Here is a 26,520-nt window from a genome sequence, read left to right on the forward strand (position 1 = left end):
GTGTGCAGAGGAGATTCACTAGGTTAATCCCAGAGCTGAAGGGGTTGGATTACGAGGAGTGGTTGAGTAGATTGGGACTGTACTCGTTGGAATTTAGAAGGATGAGGGGGGATCTTATAGAAACATATAAAATTATGAAGGGAATAGATAGGATAGATACGGGCAGGTTGTTTCCACTGGGGGGTGAAAGCAGAACTAGAGGGCATAGCCTCAAAATAAGGGGAAGTAGATTTAGGACTGAGTTTAGGAGGAACTTCTTCACCCAAAGGGTTGTGAATCTATGGAATTCCTTGCCCAGTGAAGCAGTTGAGGCTCCTTCTTCAAATGTTTTTAAGATAAAGATAGATAGTTTTTTTGAAGAATAAAGGGTTTAAGGGTTATGGTGTTCAGGCCGGAAAGTGGAGCTGAGTCCACAAAAGATCAGCCATGATCTCATTGAATGGCGGAGCAGGCTCGAGGGGCCATATGGCTTACTCCTGCTCCTAGTTCTTATGTTCTTATGACCTTAAAGAAGGCATTAGAAATCACCTAGCCTATGGAAAGTGCCAAAAAAGGCGGGGGGGGGGGGAGGGGGGGAGGAACTGCTATGCATGCAAGCAGGTGAGGTCCACCAGGTTTGGCGGGGAGCCGCTGGTAGCCGTGGTGCCAGGGGTGAGAGCGTAGAAAATAATCAGCAAAGAGGCTCCTAGCAAAAGAGAGTGCAGTGGTATAGGGAATTCAATCCATAGACCAGGAGCAATGAAAAATGGTACCTGTCTGGGGAAGATCATCCAGGAGAGATGCAAATTTAGGGAAACTGTAGGTTATGACTGCAATAGGAGTGGGCATATTACAAGCAGGTAGAGTCAACCAGGCACCCCCAAAAAATTTCTGACTCCAGTACACATTGTTGAATAACCTTGAAAATGGATCTGCAGTATACAGGCTAAACAACATCAAAGAGGGCAAGGCAGCTCCAGTTACGATTCTGGGTTGATGATAAATGGTCAGCCATTCAGAATGGAGAGGGACACGGGTCCCTCTGCTACAGGTGGAGGAGAACAAACATATCACTATTTGCAAGTGGGGGATTTCTTGCCCCTGAAGTTAAGTAGCTCTATAGCCAGGCTAGCCATGGATACTGAGAAAGCTTTAAGGATTCCCGAAACAACAACAATGTGTGTAAGCTACCGGCACCAGTCATCGCAACTGCCACTAATAGTAATGGGGGGGGAGGGGGGGGGGGCAAGTTTGATGGGCCGAGATTAGCGTTTGCCAAATTAGATAAAATTGGCTCCAAATATTCAAAATTAACTATCCTTGCTGGTCTTTCAATGTCAACCCTCCCTAAACTTTATTTGAGCTAAATTCTGCTCGACTGTATATTCTTAGGGTGGAATCTTCCGGCCTCGTTACATTCAAGCATAATGAGGTGGGAGAGGCCAAAAATGAGATGCGTGCCGGGTGCCAAACAGTTTGCGATGCAACCGGCCCGTTCCCATAGGTGAAATCGGGATCTTGCTGTACCGTAGCGAGAAACCAATTCTAACCACTTACGCCCCATTTCCATACAAGTAACCAGAGTGCCCCATATCCAACGGCCTCTCGTCATTTGGCTGCCTCCCCAGCAAGTGTTCACGCTGGCGCTGATTAATACTCCTTTTGAAAAACGTCAACCTGGCGGAATAGCTTCTGTGGGGAGCTGAGGAGGTGAGTCGCAATCTTTGCTCGCAGGCAAAGAGCCGTGTGTGCTGGGCATGCCGCCCCAGTTCTCAGTGGGGTTGGGGGACCCTCTGCAGGAGTGGGCTGCCATGGGAGGGTTGGAGAGGTGGAAGCTCTGTGGGGGGCAATCGCTTGCGGACCAACCCCTGATTCCAAATCCCATTCTGGGGCAACCCTTGTCCCTGCCCATCTGCCTCGCCAAACACACATAACCCCCACCGACTGCTAAGGACTCTGGCCATGCGGCTGATGACTATCGCTAATAGGGAATAGCCAATCGTGGAAAAGTGAGCACTTGTCACATGCCAAGTGGATTCCTGTGGGTGGGCGGGCAGTGTAGCATGTGGGCGTCATTGCCTAGCATTCTGTTCGCACCTTGATGTTTGGACACTGTGCTTGAACACTGCAACACTGCGGGAGGCAAAAGCACACACGCAGCAGCCAACATCCGTATACCCAGGGATGAGACACAGCTCTAGGGACATGTCCCTGCTGGAGGTTGGATGAGCACCATGGGGGGGGGGGGGGGGGGGGGGGATGCCTGGAGAGATGAGCAGAGAGTCCAGGGGTCAGCCCGCATTGCAGAAGAAAGTGACACAGGCGTCATAATGGTTGTGCTAAAAGCTGTTTAATGTGCTGCACAATACTCCATTCCCGTTAGTGCCACCCCCCAATCCCCCCAGTCCCCAACAGCACCCCCTAACTGCCTGCCCTCCCCCCCTCCCTCCTACCCTAGTGCCCTCAGTGATCCTCAACGTGCCTGGCCCTCCTAGCTCCACCACTACGTCTTGATGTTTACCCTGGATGCACATGTGAGGTAGAGGTAGCAGCTGCTTACCTTTTCTCGTGGCGCTCGATGCCCCTGGCGGGCGTCCTCTGGGGGCTCTGGGGCCGGAGGGCCCCGGCTCACTTATCGGCGACACTTGGACAGCCGTGCCACCCTGTCCCATGTGCTGCCTGCAAGACATGGCATCATCAGAAGGGTGGAACATAGGGGAGCTGGTGGCTACCATTGCCACTCCATGGGACGGGTCCGGGTTGGCAACCAGCGCACCCACCTCCTGATCAGTACCCATAGGGCCCTGGGGTTCACTTTGGGATGGAGAAGCAGTTGGTTTGAGCCCTGGCTGCACCTGGTGTCCACACCCTCAGCGATGCTCCTCAGTGATTGGGCCATGCTCTGCAGTGCCTCAGCCATGCCCATTTGCGACTGGGACAAGCTCCGCAGCGCCTTGGCCATGCCTATCCGAGAGCGGGACATGTCCCACAGAACCTCTTCAAGGTCAACCTGGTACTGTGTGACACCCCTCAGCGAGTCAGACCTTCTGCTGAGTCCCTCAGCCATGTCTGTTACCGCCTTGGACACCTTCATTCATGGTGCCGACGTCATGCACCAGGCTCTTCACTGTGGTCGCCACCCTAGCAGTGTTGCCACGCATTTCCAGTGCCATGTCCTAGGCCCATAGCCTCTGGGACTCCTCCAAAAGGCTATGGATCTGCTGCAGTAATGCGGACATCACCCCCTGAATTCCTGGCCGCTCTCTATCGTCTCCATCAGCTCCGGGTAATCCGAGGCTCAGCATTTAGCTGGGACCCAGCTGGGTCCTGGGATCCAGCAGACCACCTACTGCTGTCTCATCTGGGGGTTCCTGCCTCCACCTGGTGACGTCAGCAACTGTGTGGTGCTCACCAGATAGTGCCCCAGAAGCCTGACCACTAACATGTCCCATCGAGATGTGCGTATCGGCGCTGGTGGAGGGTGGGGATGGCAGCTGTGGCGCGATTATTATAGTGGCATCCTCGGACTCAGGAGAGGGGCCACCCGGGATGGGCCAGCGCCATTGGCTGGAGGACTTGTAGGATAATGGACATGTGGTCAGTGCGAGGGAGGGGTCAGTCAGTAAGGTAATCACTACTTACATCTGACAGGTCCTCCGGGTGGAGCCTGGTGGTTCCTCACCTCTGTGGTGTCCGCCAGCCTCCACATTGGTGACCGCCCTGTCCTCGGCCACATCAGTCACCTCCAGGGCTCGGTATCGAAGGAGGTGAGGATTCTCAAGTCTGCCACCACACCACAAGTCTGGGCTCTCTGCCGTCGATTGGGGGAGAACTTTTCCTGAGGAGACAGAGAGAGAGCACCGTTAGCCACACGCGTGGTTCAATGGTGGTAGAGGAGCAGTGGAGGGGGGAAAGGGGGAGGGCGGGCTGGGGTCCTGGGGGGAGTCGGGGCCGGAGGTCTATAGGTGGGGGAGGGAGGGGGGGAGGGTGGGGGAGGGAGTCCGGGCCGGTTCCAGGGGGAGTCCAGTGTGGGTGACCAGAGGCATGGGGGTGGTTCCAAAGGGACGAGAGGGGAGGTTCCAGGCGAAGGGGAGGGGGCTGTTTCCCGGCGGAGGGGAGGGGAGAGATTCCAGGGGGAGGGAGGAGGTTTCGGGGGGCGGGGGGAGGGGAGGGGGGGGGTTCCAAGGGGAGGGGGAGGGAGGGGGCTGTTTCCAGGGGGAAGGGAGGGGGTTGGTTTTAGGGGGAAGGGAGGGGCGTGGTTCCAGGGGGAGGGGGCTGTTTCCAGGGGGAAAGGAGGGGGTGTGTTTCCAGGGGGAGGGGGTTCCAGGATAAAGTCTGGGCAGAGGCTAAGCTGCAGCACAGACAGTGTTTGCGGGCAGAACATCCTGAGCTGCAGGTGGTGTTAGTGGGGATCAGACAGATGTTGGGCTGGGACAACAACCCTGGAGCCGGCTCCTTGAAGCTGCAGCGAGTCCCAGCAGACGGTGGCCGCCCGCACCGGGAGCTTTCCTTCTCTGGCAGTGGCTTCCTGGTCACTTATCAGCTTGGTGTAGCCGAGTGTTTATTGGAGAACATGCCGGAGGTTGTGGAGAGAGCTCCCAGAGTGTTTGGGGCATCTGCCGGCTCCCTTATTGCTGCTGCTCTTGTCTGTGCCATGAATCTAGGTAAGTGACCAATAAACTCCCAACACTGGAGCAGATTTCTTCTGGCCCAGATTTTGCTGTTTTTTGTTTTGCTTGTTGCTCGCGAGTAAGTCTTGACCGGTTTGGCATCTGGGCAGACAACGGGAGCCTGGACTGGGCTCAGTGTTAGGGTGTGGTGTGGGACACAGATTTCGTGCTGAGGAAGAGGATGGAAAGAAATAGGGTTCCTGCAGATGATCAATAAATGTTGCTGATTGTTCTGTTTCAGTGTGGGAATTGGCCCTATAATACATTAGATTGGGCTGGGTCGGACTGCAATGCATCGAACTTGCATCTTTATAGCGCCTGATCTCTCCGTGCATCCCACAGGGGGTGGACAGCCAGTGAAGTAGTTGTGAAATGTAATCACTGTTGTGAAGATCCCCGCTGGGCTTCCACAAACAACAATGTGATAATTTAATGTTTTTGGTGATGCAGTTGATGGATAAATATTGGTTCCGTTAAACTCCCACCTCCCTAATTAGTGCAAAGGGACCCATTAAGGAGTGTCACAGTGGTTAGCACTGCTGCCTCACAGCTCCAGGATCCCAGGTTCAATTCCGACCTTGGGTGACTGCGTGGAGTTTGCACATTCTACCCGTGTTTGTGTGGGTTTCCTCTGTGTGCTACGGTTTCCTTCCACAGTCCAAAGATGTGCAAATTGGGTGGTTTGATCATGCTAAATTCCCCCGTAGGGTGGAGTTGCAGTAATGGGGTGAGGGATTGTGACTAGGTAGGGTGCTCTTTTGAAGGGTCGGTTTAGACTTGACGGACCGAATGGCCTCCTTCCACACTGTAGGGATTCTATGATTCACATCTGCTTGATAGGGCGGGGAAGACAAGATCTCAGCCCAAAGACAGCTGAGAATTGGAGTTTGGAGTGAGGGCTCTTACCTGTTGACAAAGCATTTCAGCGAGGAACCTCCCCTTTCACTTTGACCACTCACTGCAACCCCCCCCCCCCCCCCCCCCCCCCCCCGGTGGCATAATGCTGCTGAGGTCACTGAAGCAGCGGGGTAAGGAGTCCAGAATGCCACTTTCTGTGTAAGGATAGCAAAGCTTGATACTGTCCAGTGGTACTCCATGAAGGGTAAAAAGATAACCAGGGAAAGAGGAAGGCCTGTTCAGGACCGCAGTGGTAATTTGTGTGTAGAGCCGGAGGATTTGGATCGGGTTTTAAATGAATACCTTGTGTCAATGTTCACTAGTGAAAGGGCCAGTGTGGGTATAGAAATCAGAGAGAATAATAATATTATAAGGACTGCAGTAAAATTAAATTGACAGAGAGGAGATTTTGAGATGCTTGAAAGTAGACAAATCTCCAGGGCCGGATGAAATGTATCTCAGGCTGGCAATAATTTTCCATTTCTCTCTGGCTCAGGAGATGTGACGCAGGACTGGAGGAGAGCCAATGCTGTACCATTATTCAAGAAGGGAGGAAGGGATAAACCAGGAAACTACAGGCCAGTCAGTCTAACCTCAGTGGTGGGTAAACTACTGGAAGCAATTCTGAGAGACAGAATTAGTTTGTATTTGGAGAAGCCTTTAGCAAGGCTTTTGATAAGGTCCCACATGGGAGACTGATAGCGAAGGTCAGAGCCCATGGGATCCAAGAAAATTTGACAAATTGTATCCAGAATTGGCTGAGTGGTAGGAAGCATAGGGTGACAGTCAAGGGTTGTTTTTCTGACTGGAAGCCTGTGTCCAGTGGGATCCCGCAGGGATCAGTGTTCAGGTCTTTGCTGTTTGTGATTTATATAAATGATTTAGACATGAATGTAGGAGGGTTGATCAGTAAGTTTGTGGATGATACGAAAATTGGTGGGGATAATTAGGATAGCCTTAGATTACACAAGAATATAGACAGGCTGGTAAGATGGGTTGATCAGTGGCAAATGGAATTCAATTCAGATAAGCGTGAGGTGATTCATTGGGCAGGACAGATAAGGCAAGAGAATACATGATAAATAGCTGGACCCTGGAACACCCGGGATGTACACCAGGGTTGTACACCCATCCATGAAGGTAGCAGCACAGGTAGATACAATGGTTAAGAAGGAATATGGTATACTTGCCTTTATTAGCTAAGCACTAAAGTTTAAGAGCAGAGAGGTTATGCTGGAACTGTATAAGGTATTGGTCAGGACACAGCTGGAGTATTGCGTGTAGTTGTGGACTCCACATTATAGGAGGGATGTGACAGCACTGGAATGGGTGCAGAGGAGATTTACCAGGATGTTGCCTGGGCTGTCTGTGTTTGGCAGAACAAAACGGAACACCAGCACCAATCAGCACAGACTATTAGCTGTGACCCGGGAATTTAAAGTAGCTGATTGGCTGCTGGCCAAGTCCATCAAGTCGAATCATCATCAGGCCAGACCAAACAGCACTTTGAACTGGGGGGAGGGATTTCCTTATTTTTAAAGTTAAAGGTGTAGTCCTTCTAATGGTGGCACGGTGGTGTTAGCACTGCTGCCTCACAGCTACAGGGACCCGGGTTAGTACCGGCTTCAGGTGACTGTCTGTGTGGAGTTTGCACCTTCTCCCCATGTCTGTGGGTTTCCTTTGGTTACTCCGGTTTCCTCCCACAGTCCAAAGATGTGCAGGGTAGGTGAATTGGCTGTGCTAAATTGCTCCTTAGTGTCCAAAAAGGTTAGGTGGGGTTACTGGGATAGGGTGGAGGTGTGGGCTTAGGAAGGGTGCTCTTTCCAAGGGCCGGTGCAGACTCAATGGGCCAAATGGCCTCCTGCACTGTAGGGATTCTATGATTCTAATGGTCCAGGTGTAGAACATATAAATCAAAACAGAAAATAAAGGGAATGCACCGGTAAAACAAGGTTTGAACAGGAGGATACCGCAGAATGCCCATTAAAACCATTACACTCTTCCAACCTGACCATTCCCCAGAATTACAGAGTTGTGAACAGTGCAGAAGGGGGCCATTTGGCGCATCATGTCTGCACCGAACATCGTGACGTAGTGACATTCCCCTGCCTTTCGCTCGGGGAAGAAAAGGGGTGAAAGAATAATAAGGATAAAGATCAAAGATGAGTCTTTGCTTCCGATGATAGTTCTTTAGCACCCGTTCTTCACAGCAAGTTTGTAGGTTAAAGTCCTTGGTCTGGAACCTGTAAAAATAATCTCTGTGGTTTACTCACATCTTTTCCTGGAGAGGTCCCTTTGCTTCACCTCAAACTTTGCTTTCAGTTTGTGGTTTATTTCCATACCTCTCTGTCTTTACTGGAGAGAGAGTTGATCGGTTAACATTCGCCTTTTTTGCAGAGGTTTAGTTAGATCTTTTCTGGAGAGAGTTAGTTAGATCCCTTCATCCAGACTGCAGAATCAAAAGTGACACTGCAATGGAACCCTATGGCTCTGAAAAACATTCCAGTGGGATAATATCCAATCACCACCTATTACCAGGCAGAACACTGCATTTTGGGCCAATTCATTGGCCATCAGCCAAATCAATCAACAGTCATCCCTGATGCCAGCTAATTGGTAATCACCAATCTAAAACAGGATAATAATCATTAACGCTGCAATGACGTTACTGTGAAAAGCCCCTAGTCACCACATTCCGGCGCCTATTCAGGTACACGGAGGGAGAATTCAGAATGTCCAATTCAACTAACAGCACGTCTTTCATTCTTGTGGGAGGAAACCGGATCACCCGGAGGAAAACCATGCAGACACGGGGAGAACATGCAGACTCTGCACAGTGAGTGACCCAAGCGTGAATCGAATGTGGGACCCTGGTGCTGTGAAGCAACAGTGCTAACCACTGTGCTACCGTGCCGCCTTCTGTTTCAGTTAAAGGCACAGGCCACTGTTTTCTTCTGCTTGAATTAAAGATACAGGCTGCTTTAAAGACACCGGTCCAAAACTCATCCATGGATCAAAATATAGCAGCAGAACTAAAAGAAAGGGTAAATAAGGGAATAAACAAGAACAAATAGGAAGGACCTTTTACAATGGGAAGAGTGCCCTCTTTGACAGCACATCTCTTTTTTTACAGCAATAGTAAAGGCACAAATGATATCTGAATGATTGTAAATATAGTTAACTACCCCTCTGCACTGTTTTGAACCAGTCTGCAGCCTATGTCCACACCATCCTCCAAGCGTCTCTACTGTCATAGAATCATAAAATGATTGATACATCATGGAAGGAGGCCATTTGTCCCATTGCATCTCTGCTGGCTATTCCTGTGAATAGTTTTCTCAAGAATTTTTTTCATCCCACTGAATGGGGTTTGCTCTCATTTCCTTTCATTCTTATCAGTCCAGTCATTGCAGAAGAATCACTGGCAAAGGGGCTGGTTTAGCTCACTTGGCTAAATCGCTGGCTTTTAAAGCAGACCAAGTAGGCCAGCAGCACGGTTCGATTCCCGTACCAGCCTCCCCAGACAGGCGCCGGAATGTGGCGACTAGGGGCTTTTCACAGTAACTTCATTGAAGCCTACTTTGGGGCCTCACGGTAGCATAGTGGTTAGCATCAATGCTTCACAGCTCCAGGGTCCCAAGTTCGATTCCCAGCTTGGGTCACTGTCTGTGTGGAGTCTGCACGTCCTCCCCGTGTGTGCGTGGGTTTCCTCCGGGTGCTCCGGTTTCCTCCCACAGTCCAAAGATGTGCGGGTTAGGTGGATTGGCCATGCTAAATTGCCCGTAGTGTAAGGTTAATGGGGGGATTGTTGGGTTACGGGTTACGTGGGTTTAAGTAGGGTGATCATTGCTCGGCACAACATTGAGGGCTGAAGGACCTGTTCTGTGCTGTACTGTTCTATGTACTCGTGACAATAAGTGATTTAGGAGCTGATTTAGCTCATTGGGCTAAGTCGCTGGCTTTTAAAGCAGACCAAGCAGGCCAGCAGCACGGTTTGATTCCCGTATCAGCCTCCCCGGACAGGTGCCGGAATGTGGTGACTAGGGGCTTTTCACAGTAACTTCATTGAGGCCTACTCGTGACAATAAGCGATTTTCATTTTTCATTTTCATTTCAATGCCTTCTCTTCCTGCTCTTCCACCATTGCCTCTGGAGCATCCACAAGGATAGATTTTTGGTTTCTTCCTCGTTCTCAGCTATGTGCCGTCCCTCAGCAACATCAACAGGTACACTGATGACACCTCAAACTCATCTACCGCCACCTCAAACTCATCTACCGCCACCTCTCTCAGTCCCATCACTGCTTGTTACGTGTTAGATTGCTTGTTCAACATCCCTATGGATTCAACATAAATTTCCTCCAACAAAATATTAGGAAGACCAAAACCATTGTCTTTGGCCCTGATCACAAACTATCCTCCCTGGGCACCTGATCCCATCCCTTTCCCTGGCAACATTCTGAGGTTGAAACCGACAGCATCCTTACTGTTGAAGACAGAGATGAGGAGGAATTTCTTCTCTCAAGAGGGCAGTGAATCTGTGGAATTCTTTATCACTGAGGGTTGTAGAGGCTGGGTCGTTAACTATGTTCAAGGTTGAGAGAGACAGATTATTAATCAGTAAGAGAATCGGGGGTCATGGGGATAATGCTGAAAAATGGAGTTGAGGATTATCACATCAGATCAGCCATGATATTGAGATGTGGAACAGACTCAATGGGTCAAATGGCCTACTTCTGCACCTACGTCGCATGATCTTATTTACATAGAATTTACATAGCATTTACAGTGCAGAAGGAGGCCATTCGGCCCATCAAGTCTGCACTGGCTCTCAGACAGAGCATCCTACTCAAGTCCACACCACCTTATCTTCCTAACCCAGAAACCCCACTCAAGCAACACTAAGGGCAATTTTGGACACTAAGGGCAATTTATCATGGCCAATCCTCCTAACCTGCACATCTTTGGACTGTGGGAGGAAACCGGAGCACCCGGAGGAAACCCACGCACACATGGGGAGAACGTGCAGACTCCGCACAGACAGTGACCCAGCCGGGAATCGAATCTGGGACCCTGGAGCTGTGAAGCCATTGTGCTAGCCACTATGCAGTTGTATTTCACACCGATGAATTTTCAGCTGGTCATGTACATTCAGCTAACATCCCAACAAGGTTTGTTTCCAAATTTGTTTCAAATCCTTATTTCCAAATTTCTTGCAAATGACAGACGTGTACCAAGTTCAAACTGTGCTCTTTGCACCAGCTTACGTGAAAGCAGAAATGTAGAATCAGAAACTGCTTGAAGTACTCTGTCAGCATGAAGCAGAGTTAGCATTTCAGATCTGTGACCCTTTAGGTGGCTACCAGATCTAAATATTTCTCACATTTTGTTTTTATTTCAGATTTCCAGATTCCGCAGTATTTTTCCCTTGTACAAAGTTATTTTCATATTCTAAATGTCTATGTGTATTCCTATATCTAGGATTACATTTTACGGAGTTCATGCCGACACTGACACCTTTAGTTGACAGGTTCATTCATGAGGTAGTCTGGTTTTTATTTTTGACTCTTGCAGATAATTTCTACCGGAGCCTGAAACGAGCTGCTAAGAAGTCGAGGAGATCGTTTCTTGGACCAATGAACCCTTTAGTTAACCTGGTCCAAATTATAAGGAAAGGCTTGGTGGAGAACCTTCCTGACAATGCACATGAGCGTGCCTCTGGGAGACTCTTCATCTCCCTGACGCGGTTGTCTGATGGACAGAATGTCTTGGTCTCCGACTTCACGTCCAACGAGGAACTCACCCAGGTAACAGTCTGCTTTGCCTCATCCAACATCGAATGAAACTTCAGGACTTTTTGACTGTGGAATATTTCCAGATTTCTGATGATGCAGAGTATTTGCGAGGTATACCTGGCACATCTTGATTTTGCCCCACTTCCCGCCATCCTCTCGCCCCATCCAGCTGAGGGTTTGATCCCATGGTATTGGGCCCCCTTGAATTCCTGTGGTGCGGGATCACATTTTGGCTGGTTAATCAGTGAGCATAGAGGAAAGCTCAGATCTGCCCATCCTATAAATGGAATCAGAGTCAGAAGGAGGCCATTCAGCTCATCGAGTCTGCACCAACCCTTCGAATGAGCACTCTACCCATGCCGAGTACCCCCTATACTGCAACTTCATAACCTAACATATATATCCCAGGATGCTAAGGGGCAATTTAGCATGGCCAGTCCACCTAACCAGCACATCTTGTGGGAGGAAACAGGAGCATCCGGAGGAAACCCACGCAGACACGGAGAGAACGTGCAAACTCCACAGCCACTCAAGGTTGAAATTGAACCCTGGCACTGTGAGGCAGCAGTGCTAACCGCTGTGCCATCGTGCTGCCCCATGTTGACATTTTACCTCTGAATGAACAGCCATCTTGATAAGCCATCAGAATCAATCATTATCTTATTCTCTCTTTTCCTCCTCCCCCCATGTAACCGCCTGGAGTTGCTGAGGCAATGTATAACTCAAAAGGATTTTTAATTTAATCACTTGACTCACTGGCTTGGTGCTTGGAACCCACCTCCTTGAGGATTATTGTTCAGGTGATGTGTGTTCCTCGCGCCCTAATCTTGTCCTCTGCAAATTCTCAGAATTTCTCTAAGCTATAATGCCTTAATTTTAATGTGTGTAAGTGACTTTACTATTGAGAAATGTTTAGTCGAGCTGTTAAAATCGTTCAGGTCTTTTTTAACTGCAGTGACTCTGTCCACATAAAGTGACCCATTCAATGGGATACTTTAATTGCCACTTGACCTAATCTCAGTTGAATTGGGTAAGATGAAGACTTAAGACTTAAAAATGTATCATTTTAGATTTGAACTCTTCTCTACTTGGTACAGGCATTGGTGTGTAGCTGTTTTGTTCCTGTTTACTGTGGCCTGATTCCTCCAACTTTCCGGGGTGTGGTAGGTAGTCATTGACTCGATTTCTAGATTGTGCTGCAAGTTTGTATCTATGTAAACCATTTATATTCTTCTGTCTCATCGAATCGTAGAATAGTGCACAGGAGACCATCCAGCCCATCAAGTCTCTGTTCGCTCTTTTAAAGAGCAATCCAGTTACTTCCACCCCCATTTCCTATAACTCTGCAATTTTATTCTCTGGAATGTGTCAATTCCCATCAAATTGAATTCCCCATGAACCTGTATTCACTCATGCTTCTCTTAATAGCTTGAAAATTCATCAAGTCACCACTTAACAACCGTCTAAAATCTAGGAATACAACCCCAGTTTATTTATTTATTTAAAAGCATCTTTTTCCAATGAAGGGGCAATTTAGTGTGGCTAATCCACCTATTTTGCACATCTTTGGGTTGTGGGGGTGAGACCCATCCAGACATGGGGGGAATGTACAAACTCCACACGGACAGTGACTCGGGGCTGGGATCGAACCCGGGTCCTCGGCGCCGTGAGGCAGCAGTACTAACCACTGTGCCGCCCTTCTCAAGTTTATTTAATCACTCCTTGTGCATTCCACATGCTGACCACTTGTTATATAACATTGCTTCATCTTGCCTCCAGTTCTTTTGCCAATTGCTTTAAATCTGTGTCCTTTGACTATTGGATACAGTTTTATAATATTTATTCCATCAACACTCAATCTTGATTTGAAACCTCTTTATTAAATCTTCTCTTAGCCTTCTGTGTTCTGAGTCTCCAGTGTGTGACATTATACAATTGTACAGCATGTGAAGTGTTAATGCTATGTTAAGCCTAGCCACTAGAGGGAGTTAAGGGACAGTACTATAAATTGCACTGGATCTTGGGCTCGGGGAGGAGATTATACTGGAGCTGACAACGATAAGATTCGTAGTGTATTGCAGAGTTAGTTCAGATATAATTGTTATAGTTAGTAGATAGAGATAATGTTAATGAGTGTAGTTTAATTCTTATATTCAGAATAAGTGTTGAGCTCAAATTTAGTAGTTAATAAAATTAGTTTAGTTCTTCAAAAGAGCTTTGTGTAGCTTTGTGATCACTACGCCTCCCATCCTGGAAACCCTTCACAAAGATCATTACACAGTGTATCCACTTAATTGTAGCCCCTCATCCCTCAAGCTTTTCTAGTAAATCTCTTCTGCACTTTTTCCAAGACCATCATGTCCTTCCTAAAGGTGGTGCATTTAATTTGACATAGTACTCCATTGGGTGGGGGGGGGGGGGGGGAACAAGACATGTATTATCTCTGTTGTGATGTTACAAGGGGCCAGATCCTATCCCTCACTCAGCATGGCTGCCGACTACAGCCAGGTCTCACACAAAATGGCTGCTGACACCCGTGACCTTCAACTTGGAAGAAAGGACACATCAATCTGGGCGATGGGGTTCAGCTGTAAAACAAACTATGTAAGTGGATCCCTGAGTCATCCCTGAAAATCCTTGGGGTGGAGGCCAGGAGTGTAATGCATTCCTGTGTGGTTTGCTGGTTCTGTACCATTTGCGGTGTGCATTGTGAACTGTGACCGGGCTGAAATGCGAGCCGTTTTTGGAGCTTGGCTGCGGATTGGGTGAGAGCCTTTAGCGGTAACATGGACCTGTTTTATGTAGACAACAATGAATTTGGCTGTGTGCTCTTACCTTATTAATCAGTAAATTGTCTATTAATTGGATATGGGCTTATGGTCGTCTGTTTTGTGTCTGTAACTCTGACTATGTCGTCGCCTGACCCCTTGCAACATCACAATATAGACTAACTTCCTGGACATTGTACTCAAAGCTTCTATTTATAAAGCCCAGGATCCCACTAGTTTTGTTAACTCCTTTCTTCGCCTTTCCTGCCAACTTTAATGAAAGCACCCCTAGGGGCCTCTTCACTATTAAGCACATATTTTATATCTTCATTCTTTCTACCAAATGTATTGCCTGTCTATGTTCTCTTAATCACAACTCGACTACTGTGACCAACTCTGGACATCTTACAGAAGGTATATTGGCTTTGAAGGCATGTTACCTGCGTTCCTTCCAAGTGCGAAATTACGAGCAATGATTTAATGAATTAGGGTTGTATTCCTGAGAATTTAGAAGGTTATTAAGGGGTGATTTGATTGAATTTTAAAGATATTAAGAGAAATGTTTGGGATAGAAATGCCGTCTACTGACTGGGTAACCGGAGGATAGGAGGAATAGTCTAATACCCAGACTACTGAAAAGGGAAGTGTGCAAATGTGTCTCCGTACAAAGGGTAGCAGAAGTTTGGAACTCTCTTCCACAATTGGTAATTGATACTAGATCAATTGTAATTTTAAAACTCCAATTGTTAATATCCCCAATAAAACTCTTGGGATATAGACAGGTTCATGGAAATCAACCATGATGTCAATGAATGGTGGGGAACAAGCTCGAGGGGCTATATGGCCATCTCTTGTTCCTGTATACCAATACTAAAATGAAGCAATGATCAAGCAAATTACTGGCCTGACAATGTGCTGGTCACATAGACTCCATTTTAAATGTTGACACCATTTTAAATGTTGACATCAGAACTTATGACTGAAAAAAGGTGACAAAATACATAGTATTGTAGACAGGGAGTACATGATTGTAGATGCAGTATGATAGTCAAAAAGTAAAAGGGCCATAATACTGGATCAGAAACAAATTCTCAGGGTAGCATGGTGGCACAATGGTTAGCACTGCTGCCTGACGGTGCTGAGGACCCGGGTTCAATCCCGGCCCCCTCACTGACCATGTGGAGTTTGCACATCCTCCCCGTGTCTGCGTATGTCTCACCCCCACAACCCAAAACAGGTTAGGTGGATTGGTCGCGCTAAATTGTCCCTTAATTGGAAAACAAAAAGAATTGGACACCCTAAATTTTTTTAAAAAGGAACAAATTCTCACCAGTGTGGTAAACCACTGTTGCACCTCTATTCGGTGATGTATGGAAGGACTTGTACTGCAGGTGCGTTGATAGTCCCTGCCTGCTGGCTCCGCCCAATAGGCAGAGTATAAATATGTGGGTCCCCCATGCTGCAGCCATTTCGCCAGCTGTTGTGGGAGGTCACACATTTTAGAGCAATAAAGCCTCCGTTGTATCCAACTCTCGTCTTTGTGCAATTGATCGTGCATCAACCAGACTTTTGACTAACTTGTACAGTTAGAATATATGTCCTAAGGACGGCACGTGGCACAGTGGTTAGCACTGGAACTGCGGCGCTGAGGACCCGGGTTTGAATCCGGGCCCTGGGTCACTGTCCGTGTAGAGTTTGCACATTCTCCCCATGTCTGCGTGGGTTTCATCCCCACAACCCAAAGATGTGTAGGTTAGGTGAGTTGGCCATGCTAAATTGCCCCTTAATTAGGGAAAAAATAATGGGCGAGATTCTCCCAAAACGGGAGAAATCGTAAAGCTGCTGTAAAACCCGGGCGGGTTTTACGGCAGCGCGCCCCTTCCCGACCGGGGACCGATTCTGGTCCCCGGTCGGGGCTAGCAGCCCGACGCCGTAGGCTCCGGCAAGACGGGCTTAACGAAAATCGTTAAGCCCGCTTGCCGGAGTTAGCGCCGGCTGACGCGTCATATGACGTCAGCCGCGCATGCGCAGTTTGGAAGACTCCAACCCGCGCATGCGCGGGTGACGTCATCGCGTTTTTGCTCGAAACCCGCGCATGCGCGGGCCGGGTTGCCCCTCAGCCGCCCCGCGAATGGATACTGCGGGGCGGCGGAAGGACAAGTAGTGCGCGGGCATCGGGCCCGCTGCCCGCGATCGGTGCCCACCGATCGCGGGCCCATGGCACCCTTGGCACGGTGGTGGTACGGCCGTGCCAATCGGTGCCATGGTTATTAATAGCGAGTTTGTGACGCCGTTTTTACGAACGGCAAGACCAGGTGTGTTTGCCGTTCGTAAAAACGGCGGAAAGGGCTGGGACTTCGGCCCATCTAACAGCTGAGAATCGCTGCCGGCCGTAAAAAAACGGCGGCAGCGATTCGGGTCGGGACTTCGGCGGGGGGGTGGGAGAATAGCGGGAGAGCGGCAAAAATGTCGGGAAGGCCCTCCCGCTATTCTCCCACCCGTCGTGGGGGGCGGAGAATTTCGCCCAATAAGTGGGTACTCTAAACTTATTAAAAAACAGAGGAAAATAAAAGGATATAGGACCTAGTGGAACCTAAAATAGAACATAGAACATAGAACAGTACGGCACAGAACAGGCCCTTCGGCCCTCGATGTTGTGCCGAGCCATGATCCCCCCCCCCCCCCCATACCTTACTTTTTAGAACACTTCGGGCAATTTAGCATGGCCAATCCACCTAACCCGCACATCTTTGGACTGTGGGAGGAAACCGGAGCACCCGGAGGAAACCCACGCACACACGGGGAGGACGTGCAGACTCCGCACAGACAGTGACCCAGCCGGGAATCGAACCTGGGACCCTGGAGCTGTGAAGCATTTATGCTAACCACCATGCTACCGTGCTGCCCCCTGCTACCATGCTGACCCGCGCTACAGAAATGTTTCTGTTAATTTTATCTAATGGTGTTTAAGGACACTGTGACTAGTGAATACTCAGGAGTACCGTCTACTCCAGAATAGTGGAGTGCAGAAGGAGGCTTTCCAGCCCATCTCATCTGCACTGACCCTCTAAGAAAGCACCCTACCTAGGCCCATTCCCGTAACCCCATAACCCCACCTAACCTGTACATCTTTGGACTGTGGGGGGAAAAAACCGGAGCACCCAGAGGAAACCCACGCAGACAAGAGGAAAATGTGCAAACTCAGCACAGTCACCCGAGGCCGGAATTGAACCCGGGTCCCTGGTGCTATGGGGCAGCAGTGCTAACCACTGTGCAATGCTCCATCCCCACCCACTTCTCAGTTTTTTGTTTTTTCCTTATCCTACTGCAAGTGGCGAGCTGGCACAACTAATTCACTCACTCCCAGTTGATTTCCTGTCTGTTGCTTTCTTTTAATAGCATGGGATGCGCAATATGCTTTACAAAAGAGGGTTTAGAATTTGTTTTCAGACTTCTTGCTCACAGCGTCATGGTCATACGGGTTGCGTGTGATCACAGGATGGCCTTTATTAACTGGCGCATGAAATTAGAATTATAGATCACAGGACACCCACTGAGAAATAACCAAATCACTTTGAATGATGGCGTTTGTCCAACTTTCCCCAACTGTTCTGCAGTGGCCTGATTGCGCTTTCATTCCGCGATATTTCCATTCCTCTTGCAATAAACAACAAGCTTCCATTATCCTTCCTAATCACTTGCTCTGCCTGCAGATTAACTTTTTCTGATTCACGTACCAGGATACCCGATCACTCATGCCATCAAATTCTGTAATATCTCTACATTTAAATAATATATTGCTTCTCCAGCCTTCCTGCCAAAATGGGAAAGTTCACATTTTCCCACATTATACTCCATCTGCCAAATTATTTCTCACTCACTTAACTCTAACCTGCTCATATTCTTTTACAGACTTCTTATGTCCTTTTCATAACTTGCATTCCTACCTACCTTGGTGTCATTGGCAAATGTAACTACCGTACATTCGGCCCCTTCATTCAAGATGAAAATTTGTAAATAATTGAGGCCCCCGCTGTGACACTCCACTAAATTACAGCTCGCCAATTTGTAAAGGTCCCATTTATTCCGACTCTCTGTGTCCTGTTTGCTAACCAATCCTTTATCCATGCTAATATGTTACCCCTTCACCATTGTCATCTTAACTTGTGGGCCTCGGAGATCACGGCGCCATTTAAAATGGCATCTCAATCTCTCGCAACAACTGGGAGTTCCAACGAGAAGAGCTCCCCTTTGTAAAAACGGGGCTAAGTGCGGCCTCAGCCGTGCGTTCCCCGTTTAAGCCCCTTATTCAAAGCAAGTCCTGTTGAATAGCCACGTTATTCTCGGCACTGCGAGTGCTGAGAAACACGCGGTTAAACGCACTTGCTCGCAAACTTTGTTTCCTTTTTTGGAAGATCGCGGCCTACATCTGCAGTCACTTTTAAAATCCTAGGATGTAGGTAATAAGGTCCTGGCGACTAGTCAACCTTTAGGTCTAATAGTTTTCCCAGCACCTTTTCCCTAGTGATGGTGATTGGTTTAAATTCCTCCTTTGCGTTCACCTTTTGATTTTCAAGTATATTTGCAAAATTTTCTAAGTTTTCTACATTGAAGATGGACACAAAGATACATACATAAATCCATAGGAGATAGGAGCAGGAGCAGGTCTTTGGCCCTTCGGGCCTGCTCCGCCATTCATCACGATAATGGCTGATCATCCAATTCAATAGCCTAATCCTGCTTTCGCCCCATAGCCTTTGATCCCATTCTCCCCAAGTGCTCTCTCCAGCCACCTCTTGTTTTAGCATCAACTACCTCCTGTGGTAATGAATTCCACAGGCTCACCCCTCTTTGTGTGAAGAAATGTCTCCTCATCTCTGTCCAAAATGGTTTACCCTGAATCATCAGACTGTGACACCTGGGCCGGGATTCTCCCCTACCCGGCGGGGCCGGGCGCCTTGAACCACTCCGGCGTCGGGTCTCCCCAAAGGAATTCTCCGCACCTTTTAGGGGCTAGGCCCGTGCCGGAGTGGCTCCCACTCCGCCAGCCAGCGCAAATGGCCTTTGACGCCCCGCTAGCCGGGGCCGAAAGGCCTTCGCCGGCCGGAGGAAGTCTGCGCATGCGCCGGTGCGTCAGTGGCTGCTGATGTCATACCGGCGCATGCGCAGGAGAGGGGGTCTCTTCCGTCCCCGCCATAGTGAAGGCCATGGCGGAGCGGAAGAAAAAGAGTGTCCCCACGGCACAGGCCCGCCCGCCAATCGGTGGGCCCCGATCACGGGCCAGGCCACCGTGGGGGCACCTCCCCCGGGGTCAGATCGCCCTGTGCGCCCCCCCAGGACCCCGGAGCCTGCCCGCGCTGGCAATCCCGCAGGCACCAGAGGTGGTTTAAACCACGCTGGCGGGAAAGGCCTGTCAGCGGCGGGACTTCGGCCCATCGCGGGCCGGAGAAACGCCGCAGGGGGGACCGGCGTGGCGCAATTCCCGCCCCAGCGAATCTCGGGACGCGGAGAATTCGGGACACGGTGGGGCAGGATTGACGCCGGCCCCGGGCGATTCTCTGACCCCCCCAGGGGGGTCAGAGAATTCCGCCCCGGGTTCTGGACATACCCATTATTGGTAACATCTTCCCTGCATCTACCCTGTCTAGTCCCGTAAAAAATTTATAATGATGTGCAGAATAGGTGGATTGGCCATGATAAATTGCCCCTTAGTGTCCAAACGGTTAGGTGGGGTTATTGGGTTATGGGGACAGGTTGGAGGCGTGGGATTAAGTGGGGTGGCTTTTCAAAAGACTGGTGCAAACTTCTTTTTTTAACAATATTTTATTAAGGGATTTGAGAATGTTTATAACAGTAACAAAAACAATGACATCAACATGGTAAAATAAACATTTCCCCCCCTCAGCTCAATCTTCACACACCTCAACCATACAACAACAATCTGCACCCCCCCCGCCCCCCCCTTGGAATACTGAATCTGCTGACATTTAAAATTTTCTCCGAGAGAGTCGACGAACGGCTGTCATCTCTGGACGAACCCTAACATTGACCCTCTTAAGGCTAACTTTATTTTCTCAAGACTGAGAAACCCAGCCATGTCACTAACCCAGGTCTCTACAGTCGGGGGCTTCGCGTCCCTCCACATTAACAAGATCCGTCTCCGGGCTACCAGGGACGCAAAGGCCAGGACGTCCACCTCTTTCGCCACCTGAACTCCCGGATCTTCCAACACTCCAAAGATCGCTACTTCCGGACTCGGCACCCATGGACATTGCCTCAGCAAATCCCTGCCAAAACCCTTTGGGCATGCCCAGAACATGTGGACATGATTTGCTGGGCTTCCCGTGCACCTCGCATACCTATCCTCTATCCCGAAAAACTTACTCATCCTAGCCACTATCACGTGTGCCCGGTGGACTACCTTAAATTGTATCAGGCTAAGCCTGGCGCACGATGAGGAGGTATTAACCCTGCTTAAGGCATCCGCCCATAGACCCGCCTCTATCTCTCCTCCTAGCTCGTCCTCCCACTTGCCCTTAAGCTCCTCCACCGGAGATTCCTCCCCCTCCTAAAGCTCCTAGTAAATATCCGATACCTTCCCTTCCCCCACCCAGGTACTGGAAACTACTCTATCCTGTATCCCCTGTGGCGGCAGCAGCAGAAAGGCCGGCACCTGTTTCCTCAGGAAGTCGCGCACCTGCAAATACCTAAAACCATTCCCTGCTGGCGATTTAAATTTATCCTCCAAAGCTTTCAAGCTGGGGAAGCTCCCGTCTATAAATAGATCCCCCATCCTTCTAATTCCTGCCCTCTGCCCACGCCGGAACCCGCCAGCTAGCCTATCTGGTACAAATCTGTGGTTGTTATAAATCGGGGTCCAAATTGATGCTCCCTCCACTCTCTTATATCTTCTCCACTGCCCCCAAATCCTTAGAGCCGCCACCACCACCGGACTTGTGGAGTATCGGACCGACGAGAACGGCAGAGGTGCCGTTACCAATGCTCCCAGATTGGTGTCTTTACATGACGCTGCCTCCATCCGCTCCCATGCCGACCCCTCCCCCATTACCCACTTCCCGATCATGGCTATATTAGCAGCCCCGTAGTAATTGCAGACGTTCGGCAGCGCCAACCCACCCTCACCCCCCCGACTGCGCTCCAGCAACACTTCCTTCACTCACGGGGTTTTACTCAGCCACACAAAGCCTGAAATAATCTTATTCACCTGCTTGAAAAAGGCCTTAGGGATGAAGATGGGAGGCACTGAAAGACAAACAGAAATCTGGGGAGGACCGTCATTTTCACGGTCTGGACCCTCCCCGCTAGTGATAGCGGGAGCATGTACCATCTCTGAAAGTCCCCTTTCATTTGTTCTACCAACCGGGATAGGTTTAACTTGTGTAGTACCTCCCATTTCCAGGCCACCTGGATTCCCAGATATCGAAAGCTCTTCCCTACCATTCTAAGTGGCAGCTCTCCAAGTCTCTTCTCCTGTCCTCTTGCCTGGATCGCAAACATCTCGCTTTTCCCCATGTTCAATTTATACCCCGGAAAATTGCCAAATTCCCCCAAGATTCGCATGACTTCCCATCCCCTCCAACGGGTCCGAAATGTACAAGAGCAGGTCATCTGCGTAGAGCTAGACCCGGCGCTCCACCCCATTCCCCAGAACCAGCCCTTTCCACTTCCTAGAAGCTCTTAACACCATGGCCAGTGGCTCTATGGCCAGAGCAAACAGTAGCGAGGAGAGGGGGCACCCTTGCCTTGTCCCTCAAAATAGTTTGTAGTTCAAAATACCCCGACCTCAGCCAGTTAATACCCACACTCACTACTGGTGCCTGATAGAGCAACCACACCCAGTCAGTAAAGCCCTCACCAAACCCAAACCTTCCCAGTGCCTCCCACAGGTAATTCCACTCCACCCGATCAAAAGCCTTCTCCGCATCCATCGCTACCACCACCTCCGCCTCCTCTCCTTCTGAGGGCATCATAATAACATTTAGAAGCCTTTGAACATTGGCCTGGAGTTGCCTGCCCTTAATGAATCCCGTCTGGTCTTCCCCTAACACCCCCGGGACACAGTCCTCGGACCTTGTGGCCAGTACCTTAGCCAGCTGTTTGGCATCCACATTCAGTAGAGAAATTGGCTTGGATGACCCGCATTGCTCCGGCTCCTTCTCCCGTTTCAAGATCAATGAAATCGAGGCCTGCGACATTGTTCAGAGGAGGACTCCTTTCTCTCTTGCTTCATAAGATTCTCATGGATAGCCGTCAGGCCCCGGGGCCTTGCCCGACTGCATGCCCTCCAACCCCTTGATTATTTCCTCAATCTCAATTGGGGCTCCCAGCCCCTCCACCAGGTCCTCCTCCACCCTCGGGAACCTCAACTGATCCAGAAATTGCCTCATCCGCTCCACCCCAGCCGGGGGTTCTGACTCATATAATTTACTCTAAAAGTCCTCAAACACCTCGTTCACCCCCGCTGGATCCAGGACAGTATTACCGTCTCTACTCTTTAATTTACCCATCTCCCTGGCCGCCTCTCTTTTCCTGAGCTGGTGCGCCAACATTCTGCTTGCCTTTTCCCCACACTCATAGATTGCCCCCTTTGCCTTCCTCAACTGTTCCACTGCTTTCCCTGTGGTCAACAGCCCAAACTCCACCTGTAACCTCAGCCGCTCCCTCAGTAGCCCCGCGTCCGGGGCCTCCAGTATCTCCTGTCCACCTGGAGTATCTCCAACACTAACCTGTTCCTCTCAGCCCATTCCACCTTTTCTCTGTGGGCCCGTATCAAGAGTAATTCCCCTCTCACTACTGCCTTCAAAGCTTCCCAGACCGTCGCTGCAGAGTCCTCCTCCGTATCATTTGTTTCCAGGTAGTTCTGGATGGACTTGTTAACCTGCCCACATTCCGCCGCGTCCGCTAGCAACCCCACATCCAGTCTCCACAGGGGGCATTGCCCTCTCTCCACACTAACCCGTAGATCCACCCAGTGCGGGGCATGATCCGACACTGCGATTGCCGAGTACTCAGTATCCACCACCTTCGGTATTAGCGCCCTGCTCAGAACAAAAAAGTAAATGCGAGAGTATACCTTGTGGACATGTGAAAAAAAGGAAAACTTCATCCTCAGCCGTGCAAATCCCGATGGGTCCACTCCCCCCATCTGTTCCAGAAACCTCTTCAATTCCTTTGCCGCAGCCGGCTTCCTCCCTGTCCTGGATTTTGACCGGTCCAATTCCAGATCAGTGACCTCCCCTGACCAGGTTATGTGACTCTAAGTCTGGGATCTTACCTAACACCCGTCATCCCAATTCGGAGCATATATGTTCACAAGTACCACTCGCACCCCCCCCCCCCCCCCCCCCCCCCTGTCTGACATGATTCTCCCTGCCTCAAATGCCACTCGTTTGCTGATCAAGGTCGCTACCCCCCTCTGGTCTTTGAGTCCAGTCCTGAGTGGAACACTTGGCTAACCCACCCCTTCCTCAATCTCGTCTGGTCTGTAACCTTTAGGTGTGTCTCTTGTAACATTGCCATGTCCGCCTTCAGTTCTCTCAAATGTGCGAACATGCGAGCCCTCTTGACCAGCCCATTCAGGGGCTCAATCTCAATTGGGGCTCCCAGCCCCTCCACCAGGTCCTCCTCCACCCTCGGGAACCTTCCAAGAGTCAGCTTCTGAGAGTCAGCTAACCCATGCTGACTCGATAGCTCCCACCCCTGGCACCAAGCAGCCTGTCTCCCTATTGTACTCTCCTCTCTCCCCCCCCCCCCCCCCCCCCCACATGAATAAGCATTTTAAAAGCATCACATTCCCCAGTAAGTAAACAAACAACATAGAAAAAAACAGTGAAGAAACAATCACTGTAGAAAAATAGTCACCCAAAAAGCAGAACTAACTTCAAAGCCCATCCCCCCCCTCTAACAAGGTCCCTGCAAGACAGATCAACCTTTAACCATCCCAACAGCCCATTATTTCACACAGAGCTACTTAATGTTTTACAATCCAGCACCACAAATTGCTGCCATAGTATTTCTCCAAGACTTAAGTGTCTTTTAATTCGCTTCCAGCTTCATTTCTTTAATAAAGGGCCATACTTCGTCTGGCATTTCAAAGTAGAAGTCCCGTTCCTCATGTGTGACCCACAGGCGGGCCTGGGTACAGCATCCCGAACTTCACCCCCTTAAAGAGGGTCGTTTTTGCCCGATTGGACCCAGCTCGCCTCTTGGCCAAATCCGCCCCCAGGTCCTGATAAATGCGTAACTCAGTTCTCCCACTTGCTGCTCCGTTCTTTCTTGGCCCACCACAAAACGTGTTCCTTGTCCATGAAACGGTGAAAACGTACCACCATCGCCCTCGGCGGTTCATTCGCTCTGGGCTTCCTCGCGAGGGCTCTGTGTGCTCTGTCCAATTCCAGGGGCCGAGGGAACGCCCCAGCCCCCATCAACTTCTCCAACATGTCTGTCACATAGGCCCTCGCATCCGTTCCCTCACTGCCTTCAGGGAGGCCAACAATTCTGAGATTCTGCCTCCTGGACCTATTCTCCAGCTTCTCCTGCATTATTTTCTGGCGGTCGTTCATCATTCCCACCTTGCTTTCCAGTACGGTTATATACTCCTCGTGCACGGATAACTTTTGTTCGACTTCCTGGATCGCTCTCCCGTGGGTTTCCTGATTGTGAACCACTTGACCAATCGAAGCCTTAATCAGGTCCAGCGTGTCCTTCTTCAGCTTGGCGAAGCAATCCTCGCAAAACTTCACCAGCTGCTCTGTCGATCACTGTGCCGTCTCCCCGCGGCCCTGATGCCCCGCCATGCTGTCCCGTGTTACCAGCTCTGCTTGCGTCTCCCTTATAGGACTTTGCCGTCTCACACGGCCTCCTCTGGTCCTATTCTCCATACACCGGAGGGGGATTTCTCCTTACTGTCTCACTCTTCACTGCTTTATCCCATAAAATCCCAAAAAAAAGGCGGGAAAAAGGTCCAAAAGTCCGTTACAGGCAGGAGCTATGAAATGTGCGGCCTACCCCTCCATGGCCGCCACCGGAAGTCGGCTGGTGCAAACTCGATGGGCTGAATGGCCTCCTTCTACACTGTAAATTCTATCATTATCTATGAAAATATCTGTTCAACATTGTAATTTTGTTGCTTCCCATTAATAATTACCCAGACTCACTTTCTAGAGGACCAATATTTGCTTTAGTTACTTTTTTAAAAGTATTTTGAAACTCTTGCTGTCTGCTTTTGAATTTCCAGCTAGCTTTCTGCTCTACTCTAATTTTTACCTATTTATTTATTTTTGGTGGCGGCACGTTGCTGGAGGTCGCACAGGTGACTCCTGCTAGAGTGTCTCGTTTTTGGACTTCCTAGACGTCTGGTGGCAACCAAAGACAATGGGGCGGATTCTGCATCATCGCCCCAGGGGATTTTCCCATCTCGCCAACCGGCCAATGGGATTTCCCATTATCCCACGCAGCCGGGAAACCCTTGGGCTGCCAGCGCAACTGAGAATCCCGAGAATCCAGCCTAATGACTTCAGTCTTCCCAATATTTAGTTGTACTGCAACTGGTGTGGTGGTAGGGGAGGGTGAGACATGGGGGGAAATGTTGCAGACTGGAGGGGGGGGGGTCAGAGAGCCAGACTGGGTAGGGGGGGGCAGAAAGAGGAGGGCCAGGTTGGGTCAGGGAGTAGGGGTGGTGTGCTGGATCCACTGGGGGGGGGGGGGGGGGGTCGTGTGTGTGTGTCCAGGGTATCCCATGCGAGTCTCGGCTTTTTAAAACAACTTTTTACCATTTACTCTAGAGTTCACCTCTAACTCGCTTTCAGAGTAAGATCAACCATCTGAGGTTAGCAATTTAAATCGCTTCTGTCGGATGGTTCCCAGCCCAGTGCTATTGTCCAGCGGGAGTCCACACTTCGGGCAATTGCCGTGTAAACTTTTATGTGGAAACCTCCAAGAAGGATTCCCAGCACATCATCGGGGTACCCCCGCAATGCGACACGGGGCAACCAGGAATTTATGGGCCCACGTTTTGTACCCGTTTGGCCAGCAGTGATTCGGTTGATCTGCTGTCTCGCTAATGCTCCAGGTGTCACTGAGGGAGCTCGCACAAGCCATTGATAGTAGCAATGTATTTAGAATAAGTACATCAGAATGTTAATGCCTGTGATTCCTTTGGCAGCGTTACATTGATGGAGGGTTTACCAACTTCCAGCCTCTATATGACATGAGGAATACAATCACCGTTTCCCCATTCTCCGGAGAGATTGATATTTGTCCCAGGAATGGGACTGACTGCTTCCTCCTCTGGCTGGGGAAGAGCAGCTTCGTACTATCCCCAGAAAACCTGCATCGCGTTGCCTTGGCTCTCTTCCCACCCCATTCCAAGGTAACCTGACCTGTACGAAGC

The 26,520-nt window shown here is 49.8% G+C and overlaps 1 protein-coding gene across 1 annotated transcript in view; it reads left to right on the forward strand.

Annotated features, from left to right (window-relative positions):
* Positions 1–4,310: 4,310 nt before the first annotated feature.
* LOC119979084 (patatin-like phospholipase domain-containing protein 2) overlaps positions 4,311–26,520 on the forward strand; it is a 42,301-nt gene continuing 20,091 nt past the window's right edge. Inside the window, exons 1-4 of the mRNA XM_038821084.1 lie at positions 4,311–4,643; positions 11,120–11,352; positions 12,438–12,503; positions 26,293–26,499. Of these exons, the coding sequence (XP_038677012.1) occupies positions 4,400–4,643; positions 11,120–11,352; positions 12,438–12,503; positions 26,293–26,499 (750 nt within the window). The 5' untranslated portion in view covers positions 4,311–4,399. The remainder of the gene's footprint in view (positions 4,644–11,119; positions 11,353–12,437; positions 12,504–26,292; positions 26,500–26,520) is intronic.

The sequence above is a fragment of the Scyliorhinus canicula genome, chromosome 15 (genome assembly GCF_902713615.1).
Source record: "Scyliorhinus canicula chromosome 15, sScyCan1.1, whole genome shotgun sequence".
NCBI lineage: Eukaryota > Metazoa > Chordata > Chondrichthyes > Carcharhiniformes > Scyliorhinidae > Scyliorhinus > Scyliorhinus canicula.